General features: G+C 42.6%; 1 protein-coding gene across 4 annotated transcripts in view; it reads left to right on the forward strand.

Moving 5' to 3' along the window:
* Positions 1 to 15,211, forward strand: part of sox5 (SRY-box transcription factor 5) — a 116,056-nt gene extending 100,845 nt beyond the window's left edge. For 3 of the 4 annotated variants that reach the window (XM_030720612.1, XM_030720610.1, XM_030720613.1), the window contains exons 10-15: positions 3,208 to 3,406; positions 8,620 to 8,795; positions 11,764 to 11,866; positions 12,050 to 12,223; positions 13,062 to 13,278; positions 14,784 to 15,211. In XM_030720612.1, coding sequence (XP_030576472.1) covers positions 3,208 to 3,406; positions 8,620 to 8,795; positions 11,764 to 11,866; positions 12,050 to 12,223; positions 13,062 to 13,278; positions 14,784 to 15,081 — 1,167 coding nt within the window. In that variant the 3' untranslated portion in view covers positions 15,082 to 15,211. The remainder of the gene's footprint in view (positions 1 to 3,207; positions 3,407 to 8,619; positions 8,796 to 11,763; positions 11,867 to 12,049; positions 12,224 to 13,061; positions 13,279 to 14,783) is intronic. The other variant, XM_030720611.1, reaches the window with a different exon arrangement.
* Positions 15,212 to 23,481: the final 8,270 nt, after the last annotated feature.

Raw genomic sequence — 23,481 nt, forward strand, 5'->3', positions numbered from 1 at the left:
GACTATTTAATAGTCTGGTAATAGCATTTTGAATCAAATAAATATGAACATGTATAATATAATAGATAATAATAGATTATATAATATATAATAGAATTCAATTCGACGATGTAATTAATATATGAATTGTCACTTATAGCTGGAAGGAAAGAAAGAACGACAGAGAGATGAAGAGTGAAAGGCACATTTAAGGATCCTGTCCCTAGCATCACACACACACACACACACACACCTGTGCGTGCACACACACACACACACAGACCTGACTGGGATAAACGGTAGTGGCACACACACTTGTCCTGTTAATTGAACCGTCAGCTCCCATGATAAGATGCAGAACCCTGATGTCGCTTTCACATGTCGGCGTCCACAGAAGTGAAATACAGCCCACACACACACACACACACACGCGCATTCACACGTGTTATCTCTCCCCTTCTGCTTCTCCTCTGTCTCTCTGTGTCCCTCTGGCTCTCGCTGTCACTCTGCATGTTTTTCGGTCTCAAAGCTGGAGACTGTTTCATCAGCCAAGAGAGACACAAAAGCAATTGTATTAATTCAAGATTCCAAGCCTCTCAGAGGCTTTAGAGGCCTCACACACACACACACACACACACACACACACACACACACACACACACACACACACACACACACACTCTGTCATGAGATTTAGAGCTTGTTGAACAATGTCTTACAGTGACACACACACACACACACACAGACATAAACAAGTCGGTCCAAGCCTCTCAGCTCCACTGTTTAAACTAATTCCTCCACACTGGCATAATGCAGGTTGGCCACCTTCCCACCACAGGATTTGGCTTGGCGCGAAGGGAAACTCCCCCAATCCAGTGTACAAGAGGCATAGGCATTATCTATTTGTAATAAATATTCAAACACGTTCCCAGCCAAAGCCCACCATAATATGGGTCAGGATTGAGAAGATCCTCCTCAGTTTTCTCCTTTCTCTCCTCATCTTCTCCGGCCCATTGTCTCACTGAAGGCATCTTTGGGGGTCCTCCGTCTATTTAGAAAGCCCCCCACCCCACCCCTCCTAATGAAGGACAATCCGGTTAGGCCTCATCGCACGCACACACACGCACATGCATGAGCACGTACACATGTAGGGGCTTAATTGGAAGGGCTTAATTGAGTTGTGAGGGGCTCATAAGGCTTAGTAAGACTCAAGGAGTGGGAATGAGGGAAAGTCGTCCTTAATGAGTGAATATACCACACACATACACACAATAGTTTCTCTTTTCCACTGTATGCCAGTTTCTACTTTGCCTAAGCAGCAATTAGACTAATGACCAGAAAATAAAGACAAATAATGTCTCTATTCTCTCTGCTGTAAGGCTTAAATCTTGCTACACCTGTAATGGTGATATTTCTCTTTTGTCTTGTTTTCTGAAGTAGACACATAGGGAATATTGTGAAACAACCAACAAACTGTATTTCTAGGCCTCATTTTCGCTCTGTTGTGTGCCTTTAACTGGCTGGCCCGCTAAGCTGTCCATCGCCTCATGTTGTGTCTGGCTTTTAATTGTGGAGTTTTAATTACACAGAGTGGTCTGTGTACATCTGGCTCCTCTGCAATCTAATTCCTCCCATCCTGTCATGTGACCTTCTAAGGTTCCTCCTGATTGGATTAGGTCGTCAGCAGGGGTGATGTTGCCATGACAGTTAACATGATAACAGTGGCGGTCCACATGCCGATTTACTTGAGGAGCGCGGTCTGTTGTGTTGAGATTGTCGCTGTGTTCAGAGCAACACAGTAATAGATGGATGAGTGAATTTAGTTGTGTTGAATTTAGGGATACTCAACATCTCCCAGCGTCTGGATTTCTGATTTTTATAGGGGCGCTCAGAAGATAGCCCAGAATGAATGGGGCCTTTCTGTACTATAGGACAAACTTATGGTTTTCATTGGAGGTAAATATTTTTTGGTCAGAAAATAGAAGGGGTGAAGTTACAAGACATTCGTCTCCATTTTTAGATTTTTGCAGGTTTCAGTTGTCGTTAAATACCTTTGAGACGTCACAGCACCACAAGCCACTTTACAGCACGCACCATTTTTATTTCTCATGTAATATTTATTGCAGTCAGGTGCTTTTTAACTGTGCTTCCATCGTCTGTTTTAGTTATTGCTTGGAAACAGGTTTTATCGACTTAACTGGCCAATCAGCACACATTAGCTGAAATGCTATCATTTTATGGGACAATCTTGTTCTTTCTGTTAAGAAAAATTAAAGGACATTAAGGTGGTTTTGTTTCAATTTGGACATATTTTCCACATTGCTAAAAGTAAAATAAAATTTAGGGGTTTGATCTATAAATAAAAAAAAAAATAGAAGTGAAAAATAATTTTAGTCCCATAAACGCCTATTAATTGAGGACTATCTTACAAGCGCCCCCTTCTGCTCCTCAGGTTGAATTGCAGCCCTTGTGCAATATGATTAATAGGAAGTGGAATGGCTCCTCTAGATCATCTCTCAGAAATATTGTTAATAAAATGGAACTCAGCTGCTTTAAGAATTGTATTGATTGTTTGCTGGGTGCTATGAGTGCATGTGGGGTAGGGCAGAGGGCACATTCCTGACCATGAAGGTCCCCTGTTTCTAATGAACCGAGTGCACATTGAAGTGACAGACAGATCTCTGTTCTGTGTCTTTAGACTCTCACACCTCTAAAGACTCTCTGAGGGAGGTGTTATTCTCTGTGAAAGACTGTAGTTTTGCGAATGAGTTGAGGGTGTTCCTCTTCCTCATATGTTTGGTTGTTTGTAGCATGCCTAGGCCCAGCACTATAGTGCATGTTTACTGGAGCCTGCATGTGGAGTTTGCACGTGCATGAACTACCCCGTTTGAAGGTTGAGTTTGCTGTGACAGGACATCAGTCTTTTTGCATGTTGGTGGCAGTGGTTTGCACCAAAATGTGTAAATATTTATTTTTGTATGTGCCGTTATTTTATGTATTTATTTATTTGCCTGTCATAAGCTGTTTGAAAAGGGGCAGTGGCATGCACCTTGTGATATGTCCCGCCGGGCTTGCCTCAAATTGCTGTGCATGGGCTCCCGTTTGATTAGCACGCCTCCATTGAAAGCGGACTCGGTGAGGGAGGGCGAGGGTGGTCCCCGCGCCTCCCGCTTCCAAATTCCTTCGGTGGTCACAGCAGGCGAAACTGTGCTGTTTTGGTTTTTGCAGGACAGTGAGGGTGCACAGCCACTGAACCTGTCGGCCAAGCCTAAGGCATCCGAGAGCAAGTCACCCAACTCCCCCCCAACTTCCCCACAGGTGCCGGCTGCTGCTGCTGCTGCTGCCACCAAGCTGGACCCCACCTCCATGAAGCACAGTATTGCCCCCTCCAGCATTGGAGGACCACCGACCAGAGTCAGCTCAATTGGTAAGTGGATTTAAGCAGTCACACATTCACAACACAGGAAAAACAATCGCAGCATTTTAGACTGTGCTGATGTCATAATGCTTTCAAGCTAGAATAGGTAGCTACAAATATGAGAAATAGTTATCAAAATATCTATACTGGCTCTTCTGCTGGTGCTTTAAGGGTGAGACGATCGAACAAACATCATCTTAATTTAAGCTTGTTCAAAAGTTTGACCGATTGTGATAATGTATAAAAATAAACTTTATTTACTTATCTCTTTTTTTTTTATTAAAAAAAGTTACAAAGGGCTTTGCAGGAAATCATAAAAACAGCTCAAGATCATTAAAGAAACAGAGATAATGAGAAATCATGCAGAGGTGGGAAGTAACGAAGTACAAATACTTCGTTACTGTACTTAAGTAGATTTTTCAGGTATCTGTACTTTACTTGAGTATTTATTTTTCTGAGTACTTTTTACTTTTACTCCCTACATTTTTACACAAGTATCTGTACTTTCTACTTCTTACATTTTCAAACAGACTCGTTACTTTTTAACACGTCAGGGAGAAGTTTGCGTTTCCGGTCAGTGCGCCGTCAAACATCAAGCGATCTGAGCCTAAACGGAGGAATAATAACATATAAGAGACAATCGTACTGGTGTATCCTCCATCACCGGGGCTTATCGGGTACAAAGGGATTAAATACACAAACCCATGTAATTAATGTCTCATTTATAGCGCTATAATCAGGGGTTACAGCGGGCCGGACCGAATCCGTAAGTTACGCTCGCAGGACATAAACAGCTTAGCTAGCGCTACTGAAGAGGAGCGAGCATGAAGGGAGTAACGTGTGGCACATAAATGCAACGTTTCTAAATGCTCAACAAATATCAGCAAACACACAAAGTGTGGGCAGTTTGTTACACAGCTAGCTAAAAGAAGAGCTGCTGCATTTGAGGGAGAGCAAAGAGAGAGAAGTTCACTCAGAGATGGAGAAAGAGGACAGGAGAGGAAGAAGAGAGGTTAGAATTAAAGGTAAGGACTGGAAAATAAACTGAAGTATGCTGACTTTGTGTTATTCAAAGATTGGATGAAAATACTGCAGTTTAGTGTGTAATAAATAGGTTATCTTGTTGTACTGTATTTACAGTAAAGCTCTGTGTTGGTGCACTTTGTGTTGATGGTCAGAGTTACAGGTTACATCAGTGCAGCAGAGATGAGTTTGAATCAAAGCTGCTGATGCTGAGATTCATTCACTGAATCCAACATTTCTACAGCCTGTATGCTGTCAGTGTAGGGGATGGAGATCAGCTCAGAGAGCTGTGAAATACTGGGTTACATCTTTGTGAGTTCACTTCATCCACACAGAGCAGTAAACCTCAGAGCAGCAGCAGCAGGTCAGCTGATCACAGCCTGCACACCAACATCATTTACTGCAGCTACAATAAAAAAGCTGTGGTTCTTCTCTCCATGCAGAGCCACTACAGCTGATCTTAGGGTTCCTCCACCTTCTGAATCCCACTGTAACCCCTGAGTATCCTCATGTTGGTGTTTAGGTGGAGGCACAGTCACCCTCTACTATGGAGGACACAGAGAACAGAGCTGTGTTTAAATTCCCTTTCACATTCATTAGAATTAAAATTTAGATTGGAATAATGTGTTCTCATGTATTATTTTATATTATTACAATAATATATAATAAGGTTCAGTTAGCTTTACACAAAAATAGCTTGTAGAAACATCCTCCAAAGAACTACTTTTACTTTCTTACTTTGAGTAAATTTCAGAGCCTGTACTTTTTTACTTTTACTTAAGTAAAGAAGTTGAACCAGTACTTCGACTTTTACAGAAAGTATTTTTTAACACAAGTACTTGTACTTCTACTTAAGTACAGAATGTTAGTACTTTTGCCACCTCTGAAATCATGTGATGATAAAACATTGTCACATGTCCAACATTCATGAAAAAATATTTTAAAATAAAATAATTTATTACGAGGAGATTCAACTGGCAGAGCTCTATTGGCAAAGCCCAGTCACCTCAGTTTACCAGCAGAGCCTCATTCAGTGATACACAGTAAGAGTTTAAGAAATCCTTGATGTAACTTGGAGCAAGGCAGGAAAAATGTATCCCGTGTTATCCGCCTCCTGTCCTGATGTTTTGGTGTCCCTGCTCTAAACAATGTGTTCTTATTCTGCCAACAAAAAGTGTGAGCGGGTGGTCATATAAGTACTTACATATTTCAATACACTCCTAAGAAAGCTGTTTGGAAATTGTTCCCACAATGACAAGTAACTTCCTTTAGAAAAACGGTAATAGCTCTGTTGGTCGTGGTGATGACGAGAATAGCGTTCTCCTCGCAGTGGTGCCATTGTTGCGAGTGCCAGTACCATAATCAGACCCGGCCATATGCACACGTATGAAATATGACATAAATGAATCACTATTTTGTACTCTTAATCCATTTTTCACGCACCACTGATAGTTCAAATATTACACATATGTAACAGGCTATAATTAGTGTGTTTGTGCTTTTCTTCCATGTCGCTGTTTGCCCGCGGGGCTGCTTCATTGTTATGTGTTTATTAGTGACTGAAAGAGACAGAGGAGTGAGGGAAAAGAGGTAAGGGGGGGGGGGGGGGGGGGGGGGGGGGATTATCACTTTTTTTTTCTCGTGCAACTAAGCAGGGGAATAATAAAGAGAGGAGTGCATGACAGACAGGAGGTATCACCAATGAGATTAGACAAGCCTCTTACATGAGCCAGGACAGCGCAAACACCCAGCATTAATGACACAATGACAGCACACGCACTCAAACACTCACTCAAACGCACACAAAGACTCTTACACACAATCACGCACAAACACAATCCCGCCACCACCTCCTCCTCCTCCTGTGCAATAGGCAGTTAGTCATTTTTTTTCCCGACTTCCCGGCTAATCTCACTGTTTTTCAACAAATCGGCGGATTTAATATCAGATTAGTGGATTTTCTGTCCCAGATGTTTTTTGTTCAGAAAAATGGATTACAGTGTTTAAAGTTTGTGTGTGATCCCTGTTGAATTATTTGTGCGTGGAGACCAGTGTGTCAGATCCCAGTTATGTTGCAGCTCGTGGTCCCATCTGTTGCCACTGAGTTTAGCCGGTCGCCAGAGCGTTTGTTATTACAACTCCTAGCCGCGTTGGGATTCCTGTTACGTGGTTTATCAGGGATGGAAGGAGCAGACCAATTGGAACAGAGTCGAGAGGTGGTTGTTTTGATGTGGAAGGGAGTTGTTTGTCAGGATGGTGCAGATTATGTCGGCCTTTTCAGGTTATTTGAATTCAGTCATATGCTTTCTGGTCAAATCTTTTAGAGTATGAAAATCATCAAATGAGCTTTTTTTTTTTGTTTTTTCCCTGCACCATATTCCAGTGGGATATGCTGTTTTTATTTTTACTTCACTTCATATAAAAGCTTGTTAGTTGTTGTTTTTGCTGCTTCCCTAACAACAATGATTCAAAAGGATCTCCAGCACTAACAGCTAAAAATGGAATTAAAATGCTCTTTACGTGTTGTTGCACCCATGATGTAATCAAACACAGTTCGGCACAATAAAAGTTTGGAGAGTGTCTTGGCAGTTTTTCTTTTTTTGGGGCTTCACTATGCCCGAGTATGTATGCAAATGAAATAAGTTTCAGTTTGTCTGTCTCTCATAGCTGCCTTGCAGTCCTGCTTCCTTTAAGTTTTTGACACCTATCAACCCAGAGGCGTGTGTCTTTTCTCCCACTTCATCTGTCCATCCATCTCCTCATTTCAAACTGAACTGAAGTGCTGTCAGCTCCTGTAACTTCTACCACAATCACACATTTGTCTTTGTCGCTGTCATAAAGCACTGCAGCTCCCCTGACCTCGCTGCGTGAATATATTTTTTTATTTTTTTTAGTTTTGGTGGTCTAAAATGTATCACACTTGTCTGTAAAGATTTCAGCAAAAAGTAGAGTGAGTAGAGCAACCCCCCTCTCCAACCCCACCCCTCTATCTGGGTCACATCCACTTGTCTGGACGGCTGGCATTGCAGTCAGTTTAGGCGACACTCACGATTGTAGGCACAAGAATATCTACATGCCCCCTCCCTCATTTTTTTTGGACTCCAGATTAAAATTGACTGCCACCCAGTTCCATCACCCTCTGTGTTTTTGCTCTTCCATCCCCTTTCAACCCCACCGCCCCCTTACCCTTTTTTTTTTTTTCCCTTTTATTTATTTTTTTTTTGGCCCCTACTCACATCCAGATTTTCCGGTTATGACTTCTGAAAGAGTTCACAGCTCTGTCATTACCAATCTGAAGCTGGTAATCTGGCCTGAGATGGCATTAGCGGTGCGGATTAGCGCAGATAAAGGCCTCATAAGCCAGCCGCGGCTCTTTGTTAAGAACTAACCCGACTGATAGGGAGAGGCGATAGCGGTGCACACAGAGCAGATGCCTCATCAGAGACTAAGCTGCAGAAATAATACGAGTAATAGGCAGCGAGAAGGAGAGGGGAGATCTGATTTTTGCAGAGCAGATGTTCACAACTGGGGAAATTAGCAGGACTTTTTAGCTGTGATAAGAGTGTGGCCACCTCTTCAAAGTAGAACTGCGAGGGTTCAGATGTGAAAAGAGACTGTGTGTGTGTGTGTGTGTGTGTGTGTGTGTGTGTGTGTGTGTGTGTGTGTGTGTGTGTGTGTGTGTGTTTAAGGCTGGTGGCAGGTGGGAGGTGGTGGACAGCCTGTAACAAGGCTACCTAGAGGCACTCTCTGACTCACATCCCCAGCTTGACAGTCAAGTGGTCAGTGTGTGTGTGTGTGTGTGTGTGTGTGTGTGTGTGTGTGAGTCTTAGACAGAGAGAGAGAGAGACATACACAGATGCCCTGGCAACCTCCCCTCATCAAGTGTATGTTATGTCTTTACCTCATGGTTCAGAAGATGATTTATTCTGGATGAAAAACCTCCTGCCAGGTTCCTAAAAATAAACAAGCACACACTCAGACATATTCATTTTCCCGTCCGTGCTCAACTGTAAAACAAAATGCTAATCATTGTTTTCCTTCAATATTCTGTATATGCCTTTGTACAAATAAAGGAAATAAAGATGCTCAACATGAGTCCCACCTACATATTTACTCACTAATGATTATCCACGTTAATTGATTGCCCTCTCTCTCTGTGTGTGTGCGTGTCTCCGTCTCTTGTTGTCTTTGCGTCTCAGCAGACTTGTTGTCGTCGCTGTCTTCAACAGCCTACCTGAACGACCACGAGGCGGTGACCAAGGCCTTTGCCGAGGCTCGGCAGATGAAGGAGCAGCTGAAGCGAGAGCAGCAGGTGCTGGATGCCAAGGTGGCAGCCGTCAGCAACCTCAGCCTCAACAACGGCCGCTCGGACAAGGTAATACACTTTAATCACATCTACACAACAGGCCGCGATATCTTCCTGTGATGTAGCAGATGACAGAGTGCGGCAGCTGATCGGAGGTTTGGTAATGACCTGCCGCAGTCACACTAAGGCAAAGTTCACATAGTCAGCTGACAGCCGATACAAACTCCAGTGGAAATGATGTTAAATATTACATGAAAAGATCTCTAATATTACCACACTGTAAAAATAGTCTCTAAAATACTAATTGTGACCTGAATTCTATGGCAAAGTATTCAGTTATGTTAAAAGTATATGGGAGCCTCTTACAAATAAATGCAAATTTTATCCCAGGAATAAAAAAAAAAATCTGAATTTTTGGGACTAAACACATACTGTAAATCCACCCGACTCTCCAAAGTCATCACAAGCTGTACCGTCTCATTGTCAGCGTGTAATAATTTGTCTTGCCATATGCCATCCTCGCTGCACTATGTAGGAGGTAAATCGGTGTACAATGCACTCGCTGAAATGTGTTGAAGCTAAACGGGGCCAGATAAGGTAAAACCAGAGGCATCTCAGAGGTAATGAGTGTGTCTGTAAGGCACACTGCAGGGCTGCGTGTGAGTGTGTGTGTGGCAGAGCAGAGCGTCAAGGAGACGGTAATGTGAAATGACGGCGCCGGCTCCTCGGCAGCGCGGCCAAATTGTGGTTATTTGTTAAACACATTGGGAGTCAGCTGGTGCACATGCACACACACACACACACGCACGCACATACATGCAGGGAAACGGCGTGCTGGAAGCATCCGCACTGCTGACGCTCAACAGCTCTCTCTCTTCTTCACCTCTTTCTTTGTTTTTTTATGGGTTTGGTTTTTTTTTTACTTTCATGTGACATGTTTCAAACTGTTGAACCCACACTGATTATGAGCTGTACGCGGATAGCAACGTGCAGCATTAGACATGACTGTAGCCAGCGAGAGCTGGAAATATGCTGATTATACCAGCAGGTAAGGGAGCATCGTATATGGAGACACTTAGGTGCTGAAACACTAACATAGTTTTTGTCATGTCTTGTTAAATCAGTCTAAGAAATCAGCAAGGTTTTTCTATTATTGTGACCACTTTTCTCATCATTTTAATAGTTAATATTTTTAACCAGATTTTTTTTTTTCCAGGTAAAATTAAATTTTTTTTTTTTTGGCATGCAGCGCTGATACAATAAAACAGTTTTTAATTTCAACCCTGGGAATGTTTTTTTTTTCTTTTTTTTTTGAGAAATCGTAACTCATTTGCATCGTCACGCGCTCACCTTGACTCCTGTTTCCTTTTGGCTTTGTGCTGCGCAAGTGCGAAACAGGCGAGCTCGCCGCATTCAGATAGAACAGTGTCACCCATGACATACACGGAGGATTAGTTTTGTCGCTACTTTGTGTCTTGGCTCCAATGTCAGCCATTCAATCCACTTTTCTCATGTACTATACTGGGGCTTAATGTCAGACTAGGCTGTCATCCACTCTGTCTCCCTGTTCATCTCCATCTCTGCCTCTCACACACACACACACACACACACCCTGCATTAAACCACTGAAAACAGCACATTTAATCTTACAATCTAAAAGTGAGAGGCACACTTTGTGCCCTTTTTTTCCTGCAAGGGAGTTTGAATAAGGCTTTCATTTGTGAAAAATGAGGAAGATTCCTAAAATACTTCTGATTTACATGCAAAATGACTGGATAATTCTAACCCACTGACAGTTTATTGTGCATTTATAAAAACATACAAAATTCAAAATAAAATACTTTCTAAAAGGCTTGCAAAAACATATTTTGCTGCACGCCTCTGGCTTTTATTCTCCCGCTTCCCTTCCTGTCTTTTTAGCAGTATTTATTCCAATCTGGGGAGGAAATTATCTCTAACAATTAAACTCTATTGGACTAAAAACAGAGAAAATGCATTTCATTATCATTCTGCCCTCCCTCCATCTAGCCAGCCAGCTCGCCAGGGTCACATGTAAATGGAGAGGGACACTTTTTGGAAGGTTGTTTTAGAAGACGACAGTGTTTTGGGTAGCGCTCCTAATCGTATAATTAAACTGTAAAACGCTCGCGCTGGTGCGCCTCTGTGTATGTGTGTGCGAGCGTGTGTGTTCGTCTGCAGTCAAGTTCTAGCGCAGAGTGTGCCGGCTGCTTGCATTAAGCATGTAAATGCTCAGTAAATCAGCCTTTTATTGGTTGTAATAAATACCCAGGGGGCCGTGCGGCGTGGCCTCGCTCTCGTCCGTGCTGCACTCTCTCGTTCTCTCTCTCTCTAATGCGTCGACCCTCGGGGGCCTCTGCAAGAGAGAGGCAAGCCGCAGCACTCCACTCTCGCAGGTGGCTGCCAGGATTCGACACACACACACACACACTCTCACACAAGCCATTGTACACACAGAATATGCAGTGTACACACAAAGCAGTAAACATCCAGATAGGAGTGAATGTAATCAACATTCTTGCACATGCAAACACACACACAGATGTGTGTTCAAGCATGCGGGTGTAACACACTCAAACAATTTGATGCTTCCACAAACTGACACTCAAATGAACCAAAACACAAACTGCCTATCTACTTAAATTACAACTGTCATTTGTCTGCGGTCTCTGTACTGATAGAAAAATGATAAATAAACAGATTTATTTCAGATCAAAGGGGAATATGAGTGAGAACCTTAATTTCTCAGCTCTCAATGTTTTCTTGCGGACCGATTCGGGTTTAGCCAATCGGGATGAATTCCTCCGGTCACTGAAAAAGTGACATATTTAAGACGTTAAACAGTCGTTGCTTTTCATAGTTATGAAATCGGAGACAGAAAGTCAGGCACAAGAATGACTTATTGTGGGTGTAAAAGGAAACTGTTCAGCATCACTGCAGGTTTGTGGTTTCATTCATTCACATATTCCCTGACTCACTCACTGACCGACTGCAACTGTGAACTGTTTGTGTTGTTTAGGACAAAGCCGCCTTGGAGAGTCTGAGTCAGCAGCTGAAGCAGCAGGCCGAGAACAAGTTCAGCCACGCCATGCTGGACTTCACCATGAGTGGAGACTCTGACGGTAGGGAAACACACACACACACACATACACAGTTTATGCACTGAGCTGGCAAAAAGGAAAAGAAAAATTATTTTTGTGTCACTTAATCAGACTTTTCTGACCCTTTAAGGGTGGCTTTTTGTCTAATGAATAAAACCACTCCAAATTTGAAGATATGCTCTTCACAGTATTGTACCTCCCCAGGCTCCCCCAGCGTGTCGGACTCCAGGATATTCCGAGAGTCTCGGGGTCGTAGCACCAGCGAGCCACACATCAAAAGGCCAATGAACGCCTTCATGGTTTGGGCCAAGGACGAGAGGCGAAAGATCCTCCAGGCGTTCCCCGACATGCACAACTCCAACATCAGCAAGATCCTCGGTAAAATTACACACCTAGAATTTGAGTGACGGGTGCCTTTGCACCACCCTTTCATTTGAATAACCGTAGAGACAGGAAGACCGGTGTGAGCTGTATTTCCCACTTTCACAAACACACACACACACACTAATTGTGATTTCCTTACAAGCAGTGGCATTGTGTAAGCGGCTGTTAATGAACGGTTGGGGAGAGCACAGCTTCGACAAATGATGATATAATTCATTATGCATTAAACAAGCAGCGCGAGGCCGCCTGACATTTCCCCCAGACCGCCGGGATCGGCCCTGACATTTTAAAGAGCTCCTAAGCGTTTTATAACACAGGGAAATCTGGTTTTAATAAGCCTCCTCTCTGCCTCTCTCTCGATTGCTAACAGATCGCAGAACACAGAGAGAGAGAGAGAGTGAGCGAACGGCCAAGTGCTGACAGCTTTTAACCATTAAACATACAGTAGTCAAGTGCAAATTCAGACCAGATATGAAACACACAGGGAGAAGACATGCTCAAGATTACACCCACACACACATACAGGGCACTGATACTACAAGCAGAAACTGAGCTGAGAGATTACAGCAGGTTAAGTGAAGTCCTCATTAGCTGAGATGAGTACCTGTCGTCCCCGCTGCTCCCCTCATTAACCTCCTTGAGCGCTCTATGCATTCTCTTTCCGGGTGAAGCTTCCAGCATTATCTGTGTCGCAGTGCTTCGTTTTTGTTCTTCACTTTGCTGTTAGTTGTCGTCCTGCTCTTCCATTATATTTCCCAGTTTTAGATGTTTCTTCCCTTAAACAAAAAGCTCATTGCAGCCGTCCCTAACCGTACACTCTCTGCGTGTCCAGGCTCACGCTGGAAAGCCATGACCAACCTGGAGAAGCAGCCCTACTATGAGGAGCAGGCTCGGCTCAGCAAGCAGCACCTGGAAAAATACCCCGACTACAAGTACAAGCCACGGCCCAAACGCACCTGCCTGGTGGACGGCAAGAAGCTGCGCATCGGCGAGTACAAGGCCATCATGAGGTCCCGCAGGCAGGAAATGAGACAATACTTCAGTGTGGGGTGAGGACACTGCAGAGGGAGCCTTTTTAATATATACTTCGCTGCATAGAGATATTTAACTCTTTCCAATACATTACCAACTACTTTTGTTGGACATGAGCTTGACTTTGTACTTCATATTTTAAAATGGCTTATTTTAGTTGATCAAAATCTGCCTTGCATTTTTTAAAATCAAGCACTTACCAAAAAGGCAGAATTTTATAGAAAGAAAATGAGCACGTAATTTCCCTTTGTTGTTCTCGGTGTACCTGCAGTGCGGCCCGCCCCTCAGTTTAACAACCACTGATTTATATTGATTAAATACTGAGTCAGGCGTGACAACAAAAACTGCTAAATTTGTTATAAACATAAGCAGGAGGTGGTGTTCTCTTTAGTGTGATATAAATGTTCTACAGAGCCCTCAAATTAAATTAAATTTTTCTAAATGTTTTTATTTTATTTATTTTACTTTAGATCAGATAGATTAAAAAAACTCTTGCCTCCTTCCTTTTTAAAATAATATCAAGTTCAAGGATGGAGGTTTCTTTCTTCACCAGGGGTTTCGATATAGATATTGGGAGTTATGAGATAAGCACAAAACAAACAAACACAAAGTTTAGTTGTTAATTTATGGGTTTTTTAAGACTTTAATTTTTTTGTTTTTGCTGTTTTCATTTCCCTAAAAAGTCCTCAAAGAAAACAGCAACAGAATCAAAATCTAAACTGATCTGAACAGCGACAGTTTTATGTTTTCTATGCTCATAATTGAACTTTACAGTGACTGGCAGAAAGTTTTTATTCCTTTACAGTTTTTTTTATTATATGCTCAGATTCAATCTTTGAGACTAAAGTCTGTGTAAAAAAAAAAAACAAAAAAATGCATCAAATCTCTCACAAAAGCAAAACATTGTTGCAAAACTTGCTTGTTAAACTCAGTGTAAAAATCAGTGTTTTTGTACTGCATGAATAAAAACACAAGGCTTTAATTACAAACAGTACAGATAGTAAAAATGACAAACGTGCCTTTTTCCTGCTCTGTGTACAGAACAAAGCTGTCTGCATTTATGTTTGGCCACACACTTAAGTGGCCACACACACGCACACAGATATCCAGATGTGTAAAGTGTGGATGAAGATTCCAAACATAACAGATTAAATACCAATAAGTTCCCCCACCCCCTGAAAAACAAAAGCAAAAACATTTGTGTTAGAAAAAAAATCAGGCTGAATGTTTCCGTCTTTGTGGTTCAGGCCTTCAGGAAGAGCCGTTCAGTTTGAGACTGTTTGTAAATGCACTGACTGTAAATGTCAGAGGTTTCAGGCACGGTGCTTTATGAATCACTACTAAACTAAAGCAAACTCTGTTTTCTCTTGATTCCAGTTTTAATGCTGGCTGTAGGTTCATGTTTACAGCATAGATATGAAAGCGATGTCGTTTTTCCCCAAATGTGTAATTTTCTGAAGGCTCAGATAGAGGGAGTCGCCGTTCATGGTGCACTAACAGCCTTCTTCCTCTGTGCATGCAGGCAGCAGGGTCAGCTGCCCTTGTCCTCTGCGGGCGTCGTTTACCCAGGTGCCCTATCCATGGCGGGGATGCCCTCGCCCCAGATGCCCTCAGAGCACTCGAGCATGTCCAGCAGCCCCGAGCCTAACGCCAACCACCACCAGAACCCCAGCATGCATAGCCTCAAGGGGGAGGAGCCACGAATCAAGGAGGAGGAGCTTCGGCTAGACGACAGCAACGGCGATGCGTACGACGACTTTGACTACGAGGACGAAGAGGCTGACTACGCCAGCGATAACGAGAATCATATCACCCAATAGGACGGCGTCAGCACCACCTGCTTTTTTTTAAGCCAATCACCGCTGGTTAATCTCACAAAATCCCCACCAATCAGGAAGAAAGCTTTCGCTTTTGCCACTCATTTTGGACCCAATTACACAAACCCTCCCCCCACCCTGCCACCCCCTACCTCCCTCCCTCCCTCCCTCCCCTCCTGACTAACATGGACTCTTCTAACAGAGCCAGAGCCCCTACCCCCAGGAGTCCTGATACCAGCATCTTCTGATCAATCAACTGAAGCACAGGACCTGTCACTCACACTGACTGTTACACACTGACTGGAGGAAGAGACGACCAAGCCAGTTCTGAAGCTCGCTGAGGAATATCCACATAATAGTGCAGGTGTTAGGGTGTAATGCCATGAGCGAGGAGAAAGAAAAGTCCCTCTCAGAAAGCAACCTTTTAGTCCCGTTTGAAACTGAAAACAGAGGACCTGTCAAAGGCTAACGTGACACTTTAAGATGGCGGACCTGTTTATTATCAAGAGACATTTTTAAAAAGAAAAAAAACAGCTTTTTTTTTTTGTTCTTCGGTTCTATAATATTCTCACTCAGGTACACGGTGCCAATAAGTGGCTTGTGAATGTGATTTGTTGTTTTTGTGCTACAAGTTTGAATAATAATAGAAAAAAAAAGAGACATTTCTTTTTTTCCCCTTTTGTTGTAAAGCACCTGAAAGACATGAGACATTTATTTTTAACAAAAAGATATCTTTTTCTTCAACCTCGCAGTGTGCTGTCAGCAATCACCCCCCCACCCCCCCCCCCCCCCCCCCCCCCCCCCCCCCAATTTTTTCTCCCTTTGTGTTTTTTTTGTTTGTTTGGTTTTTTTTTTTGTGACCATCCTCTTATCTGCCCCCCCACCCCTCCTCCCTGCCTCATATGGAATCAAATGGGACAGTCCAGCCGGGACTGACCAGCACAAGCGTGGACTGTCCCACTTTGAGTGGATTTTTGGTGGCCGGGGGTTCGGGGGGGCAGCAAAGGGAAGTCTCTCTGGCGTCACGGAGCAGAAACACAAGCGCTGTGTTGCGAGACAATCCGCCAGTTTTCTTCTCGCTCCATCCCTCCTATCTCGACCTCGTCCAGGGCGAAACATCAGCGCGACTTCGCTTGAAGCATCCAGCAGTGCGTGTGTGTCAGTGTGTGTGCTCCTCTTTTGGACGTTTGCACACGCGCGCAAAAACACAGCTAATAATACTACAGAAAGACAGGCAACTAATGCTGCTGCTGTTATTTCCTGTAACACACACACACACATACACACACTGTGTTCTGTCCAGTGTCCCCCCCCCCCCCCCCCCCCCCAAATCAACGTTGTCCTGCTGTGATGCAGTGGGTGGAGCTGAGGTGAAGTCAGCCAGTCAGTGTTTCTGTTTGTATTTGAATACTGTATTTTATTATTTCTCTTCAAACTGCCTCTAGTCTAATAATATTATTAACAATAATTATAAGGATGGTCAACGTTTCCTAAGTTTTAGTAAGTTATGTACAGTATAATTTATTTTTCTCCTCTTTATTGGGTTTTTATGACCATATGAAACAGTCAATGAAGCATTATTCTATTTAGCTGGTAGGTATTTAGATCGAAACAAAAGTTGTCATTTTAACTTGCTTTGTTTTGCAATTTTATTTTATTTTTGGTCCCTTCCTATTAATTCTGCGGACAGGTGGAGCTGGACTGATGGACTCGATGCCGGCCTTCGTCCGCACTGAAGACGTAACCCTTTTTATCATGTCTGAACCCATTTCTAAGAAGCACTCAGACTCTGTGCAGTCAGAGAAGAACATGATTTTATATTGTTATTATAATTTTATTTGTAATGATCATCATAATGTATAATGTGAATTTCCTCTTCTTTTTGTTTTTAAACATTTTTCTGTGAAGAGACCCGTCCCCGTTTACTAGTTTGGCCACCTCACGGAGGAACAGTGGAACACCTTTGGCATGGACACACACACACACACACACACACACACACACACGCACACACATGCATGCACTAGAAATGCACCAATGAAATTCTGGGCCAATACCAATGCTGATGTTTCTGATGTAGCTGACAGCCAATACCAATATTTTTTCATTAAACAGAATGAACTGACCTGTTTTTAAAGTCTTCAGGTCGTCATCACACAATTTTTAACATGTAATCTGAGCTCAGATGATGCCAGTGACATGGGTATTATTTGGGGGGGGGGTTACCTTACAAATATAAAGCACCTTGAGGCGACTGCTGTTGTGATTTGGTGCTATATAAATAAAACTGAATTGGATTGGATTGAATGAGTAAGTGCCACCTCATTCACTGATATGCCAGAATCAAAAGGACTGGCTATTGGCCAATACTGATATTTGGCAGTTATATCAGCCAGATATATATGTTTTATTTTATTTACTTTTAGCTTGTTAGCCCAGCGACAGACTGGTGACCTGTCCGGGGTGTACCCTGCCTCTCGCCCTATGACCCCACCTCCCCCATGACCCTGAATTGGATAAGTAGAAGAAGACGGATGAGTGGATTATTTACTTTTTTTTTTTTTTTTTTGCCATTTATACCCTCTCTACCAGTGAAACAAATTTATTTGTACAAACTTTTTTTTTTTTTTTTTTTTAGTGCAGATTTTAAAGAATTAGCCCAAGAAAAGCTGATCCTGCTTGCCACCGCCAGTCAACAGGGCCAATATCAGCAGATATGATATTCAGCCAATACATCAGTACATCCCAAACATGCACGTACACAATCGCCAACATGCACGCACATTTCAAATGAAGAGATTATCATGACAACCAAACAAATCCTATGCTGTCCTTTTTGTTTCTTGAAAAAAAAAAAAATCCTGTATATAGATTTTTTTGTTTTTGTGATAGCAGTGACGTTTTGTTTTTTAAATCATGAGAAAGCAGTGTTTACTGTGATCCACCAAGGGTGTTCCACTGTGTGCGCGTGTGGGTCTGCAGTATCTTCATCAGGAGCCCTTTGCTTTGTTTGAGCTCCACACGATGCTACAGGAGCCATGACTGCTCTTCAGGTGTGCTGTTATATGTCACATTATCGCTTATAGATGTTTCCTACATGCCACATAATGAGCTTCTGGGTCTTAATTTTGCTGTATAGTCACCCCTGTTATCACACCTTTGTTAAACCCCATGCTGGAAAGAGGGGACTAAATGGATCAGTCCATTTTTTTAGAGCAGTATCAGGAGGGTGGGTGTTTGGGTGGGGCATTAAGAGATCAGTCATCCCTGCTGGCAAGGTCTGTCCCCATATCAAGACAATGAAGATGATGATGATGATGATATTATTTAAGACAATCAAAGTCATGAGTGGAGCTCAAAACAAAGTAAGAATTATTACTAGTAAACAAAAAAAAATATCTTACCATCTCAACTTGAAAAATCAAGAAAGATAATTATGTAAATATAACATAGAGTTATAGATTTATATTTTGTTCATAACACAGTGTAATATAAGTTGTATATTTCTTTTTTTTTTTCTCTCCCTACTGTCTCTTTTATTGATGTTATCCATGCCACAGAAAAAGCAAGAGTCACAGCGCTCGCACAAAAAAAGAAGAAAAATATCAAAGAAATAAAGAAAAACAGGGGAAAAAAAGCCGTGGGCTGCCACCACCATCTGTTCTAAGTTCACTTTTTTTCAGTATTACTGCCAGACAAGGCTCTAATAAAGACAGCAATGTGTTCAGTAAAAACTTGTGCTGGTCCTGGTCGCTTCTTTTCCTCCACACGTGTGCATTCACACCAACACACAAACGCACTCCACCACTCTTCCTCCCTTTTTAACATATAGCAGAACTCGGTGTGCACGATGAACACAGCGCAGGGTGGATCAACGAGCGGACACACACCACTGAAGGGAGTTTGGTCACTTCTTGAAGTGAAGGTGCTTTGAGTGTGGACGTTTCCTTCTGTCCTCTTAAGTGGTTTAATGCGAGCTGCGCCATCGCGGCGCTGCCCATGTGTCGCCAAACGATTCAATCATCTCCATAACAACGTGTTAATTGCGCCAAGTCCACCTTTTTGCCCCTCCAATCAGAGGGCCAGCTGGGAGGCGTGGAGAAGAATCATGGCCCACTAGCAACCTGATAACCTAATTAAGCACAACAAGGGAATTGGGGGGGAAGGGGGGCACTGATGAAGTGTGTGTGTCCGTGCATAAGTGCCAGTCATAAAAACAAAAAGAGTATATTCACCATCTTCATAAAAGCTGCGCTGCTGTCACCGGTTTTAAAAGCGAAATCTTTAATTGATGCTTGCCTGAGAAGGTTGGGGATGTTCATGCCTCCACATTTGAAGGGTTAAAAACACAAAACCCCACTCAGCGCGCCCATTAAAACCACGTCCCCCCCCACACACCTCAGTCTGTGTCCATATGTTACCACAATCAACCCCCACGGCCCGGCCCGACGCGCCGTGCGTGAAAACAGTTAAATGCACTCCAAGGAGATGATTTTACGTGCTTTGCTAATTACCATAACTACACACACACACAAAAACCCCTTTTGATGCAATAAAGAGGCAGGATGGGGCAGATCCACAACTCCTACATTAAGTGAAGGACTTTTTTTTTTTTTCTCTGTGGGCATTGTGAATTTTTCAGAGGCAGCCTGGAGGTAAAAATCTGAGAAAAGGTTTGTGTGAATAGTTGAGGAGCGGAGAGGGGATTCCGATTTTTCCCTTTTTCCTTTATTGTCAGCAGTACGTGAGATGCTGGAGGAAGCAAACAGTGGCTAGACTCAGATTAAATCGCGCGCGCACACACCCACCCACCCTAAGGTGTACTGTAGGAGTTAGCTCAGCTTAAACCAAATTCATCCAGCGGCGATTTCCATCACAATAACTTAGACCAACGAGGGGAAACTATTACAAGGAGCACATATTTACATTTGAATGCCTGTTTGTATTTTTTTTTTTTTCTGATTTCATTTGCTCCAAGTTTTTTGCGCACGCCCAGTAGCCTTTGGATCACTTAAAAACTTATATGTATCAACATGCACCCGGTGTGACTGTGGCTACGGCCCCTCTGCCTGCACCGCCTCGGTTGAAATATGCAGCTTTCTCGAACCGTGGGTGTTTGGAAATTGAGTGAAAACGATGTCACATTAATGATTTAAAGTCGGTAATAGGATGTGCTGTGACGCTGAGCCGCCAGCTAAGCTGAGTTTAAGGCTCCGGCGTTAATGTATTCATGAGGAGGAGGATTATACAGAGACAAGAGCAGCTAGAGAGCTGAGTGCAGCACAGCAGCCAGGGCCAACAGGCCTTCTAGATATTATATATAACTACATTTATACTGCACCATGCAGGAGGTAGGACTGCACACACACACGAAAAATACTGCGGGGAGTGGGTTTAAAATCAGAATTTAATTCGACTGTATTACAAACGTAATTTTATTTATTAGTTTTTATTGATAACGTTTTGTGAATTAATTTAACCAGGCATATCTGAGACAATAGAATTTAAAGGGGGCATGCGGCACACACAGCTAAATGCTAAATCTAAAAGGCAGACTGTTTAAATATAGCTTATATTAAAAAAAGAAAAAGAAAAAAGGAGAAAGCTTTAAAACTCGGTCCTTTATTTTGAAAACAGTATTATTTGGCTGATTCTAGAGGCAAACACAATAAAAAAATGGAATTATTTATTAATTCTAGACTAAAACCCAGATCATTATACAATTGCGGGTCTAGTTGCGCTCTTTCTTTCTTCTTTTTTTCTCCTTCTTTCATCTTTGATTCTGGCAGAGCAGCTAATCCTCAGTCTAACATACTAATGTCTACACAAACTGCAGCATCATTTACACCCCAAAATGAAAGCATCATAAAAATGATTTCAGCAAGTACTTAAGCTGCCATTTTTTCCCAAATATTTCATCAGTCGTGTCTCATTTTCAGCCACTGAAAAAGGAAAAAAAAAAAAAGTGAAATAAGAGAAGAGGCTGCGCGCCTGGCCATTAATATCAGGTGGCTGATGCATTAAAAGTCCATAAAATAAGCCCTTATCAGAAAGCGTTTGCACTCAAACCATAAAAACCAAGTAACATGATGCAGAGATATAAAATGAAATATAGATATGCAGGCATATGGTATATTAAATATATTTTTTTAATATAATTTTTTGGCAGATGGCCACCCAGTTACTTTATTCTCTGTGATTTAAGCGCGGGGAGCTTTTGCACGCGGATTAATGTGTGACATTTCACATGTGGAACATATCGCATCATCACATGACAGCCCTGCTCGGTCCTTGTGTCTTTACATACAAACATGACAAATTATGTTCAATCACTTGGATCTGGCATCTGTTGTTTCTGGAGGGGAGAAGGGTTGAGTCAACGCGAGACGTGAGCCTCAAGACGGTCGTGGTGTGTGTGTGCGTGCGTGCGTGTGTGTGTGTGTTTTGTTTTGTTTTTTTTGTTTTTTTTTGGGGGGGGGGGGGGTGATGGAAACGTGGCCAGTGACCAAGCAGATATTAGCAGTAATCGCTGGTGTGACCTCAGCGCAACTTCATCCACTTCCTTCAGTCAGGTTTCAATGAGCGGAGTAATCGGCGTGACGTGAGGCAAACACAAACAAAGCGTCGCCGGTGTTTGAGCGACGGGCCTAATGTGACAGATCTGAGAGCGGCGGTGTGTGAGAGACAGGCGTGGCGCGCGGCGGAACAGCGAGGCCCACGGGGCTGATCCCCGATCAGGACTGGGAAAACTGGCTCGACGCCCCTGACACGTCGCCCTTCCGCTCAGCCGCCGCGCTCACCGGCTTCATCAGCGGCAGCTGGCCTACTTTCAGTCGGGGTGTCTCCATCAAATTGTCTGAGTCTGTTTATTTCTCTTCATGTATCAGTGATTTCTCCTTTCATTCATAAGACTTCCGGTCTGGCCCTCCTCTTTACCCCTGTTCCTCACCTTTGACCCCTATATGTCTTCTTACTGCAGCTATTTAAAAAATAAAAATCAAGTTGAAATTTACACCCATAATTCATATGACAGAAACATCCAAGTTCCCCTCAGTTTTTCTTGTTTATTATATTTCACATAACTTTAAAAAAAAGGTACAAATATCTAAATTTATGTAGCATTTTGATAGAAACATAATCGTGACATAACAAACGAGACAAGTAGAGATGATTGGAATCATCATCAGATGTTAACGTGTAGGTGGGCCCATCACACGAGAGCCACAGAACTTTTCACAGTAAACTTGAAAACAGGATGATTTCCACCGAGCAGCAGTATCAAAGCGAGATAAAGAAGCCCGTGGGTGCTTTAACGTCAGTCCATGAAATATATATTTTTTTTGTGGCACGAAAAAAAAAAAAAATCCTGTAAAACTGTTATTTTCTCTTCCCATCAACACCCTAATGCACACATGCAAATATTATGCTAATGGTATGTTAATTGGTGGAGTAGCTGCAAAGCAGCCCTGCTGTTCAAATGACTGGTGAGAAAATAGGTGGGGTCAGTCGCAAGCTGTAAAAGCAGCTCCAACACAAATAAACAAAACCCTCGGGGATTAACAGAACAAGGGCCAGTGATAAACGGATGAGAAGAGAGACAGGGAATACAACAGGCTGTGAGTGAGGGGGACAGGGGAATCAGCTCAGGGATATGGAAATACGAAGGGGAAGCCGAGGGACAAGGGTAAGAGGAATGAGAGGAGGACGAGGGGTAAGAGGGGTTTATGGAGCAGACACGGGGATTAAAAGGAGACACGGTGAGAAAGAAAGAGGACAGAGGTAAAACAAATAAGTAAAGAAGGCTGAAAGGGAGACATTAAAAGGCAGAGGGGTGACGGAGGTTGTAAATAAGAGGATCCAGCAAAAGAAAAGTGCTGCAAAAGGAGAAAAGAATACAAGGAGACAGAAGACAGATTAAACATGTCAGCTTGAAGGGAGGAAAAAGTTACAGAGAAAAGTTTTGAAGTAAAAGGAACGATGAACCTGCAGAGGGAGCTTATCAGGATCCTTGTTATCTGCAGCAGAGCAACGCAACCTAACAACTTGCATCACAACACCAAACATGAAAACACACAGACGAGCTTCAAACAATACTCAAGCTGTATTTATAAATCACTTTGTGTATTTAAGTACTTTCTATTTAAGCACTGATTGCCTTGCAGCTGTAATCAGTAACAGATTTTTGAACATAACCTGATTGAATGTGATTATTTTAGGATTACTCAGGTTTGTAACTAGTAGAGACTAAAAACCAAACATCTTTAATGTCCTAATAGAGTTATTATTAGAGACATTTATACTTAAGGCAGTCTAATAATATTCACATACACAAATAAAGCAGCGTGCTACAGCAGGCTGGATGAAACGTCTTCTTCGTCAACCTGCTGTCTTATTTTTTTTTTT

The sequence above is a fragment of the Archocentrus centrarchus genome, chromosome 23 (assembly GCF_007364275.1).
Source record: "Archocentrus centrarchus isolate MPI-CPG fArcCen1 chromosome 23, fArcCen1, whole genome shotgun sequence".
Lineage (NCBI taxonomy): Eukaryota > Metazoa > Chordata > Actinopteri > Cichliformes > Cichlidae > Archocentrus > Archocentrus centrarchus.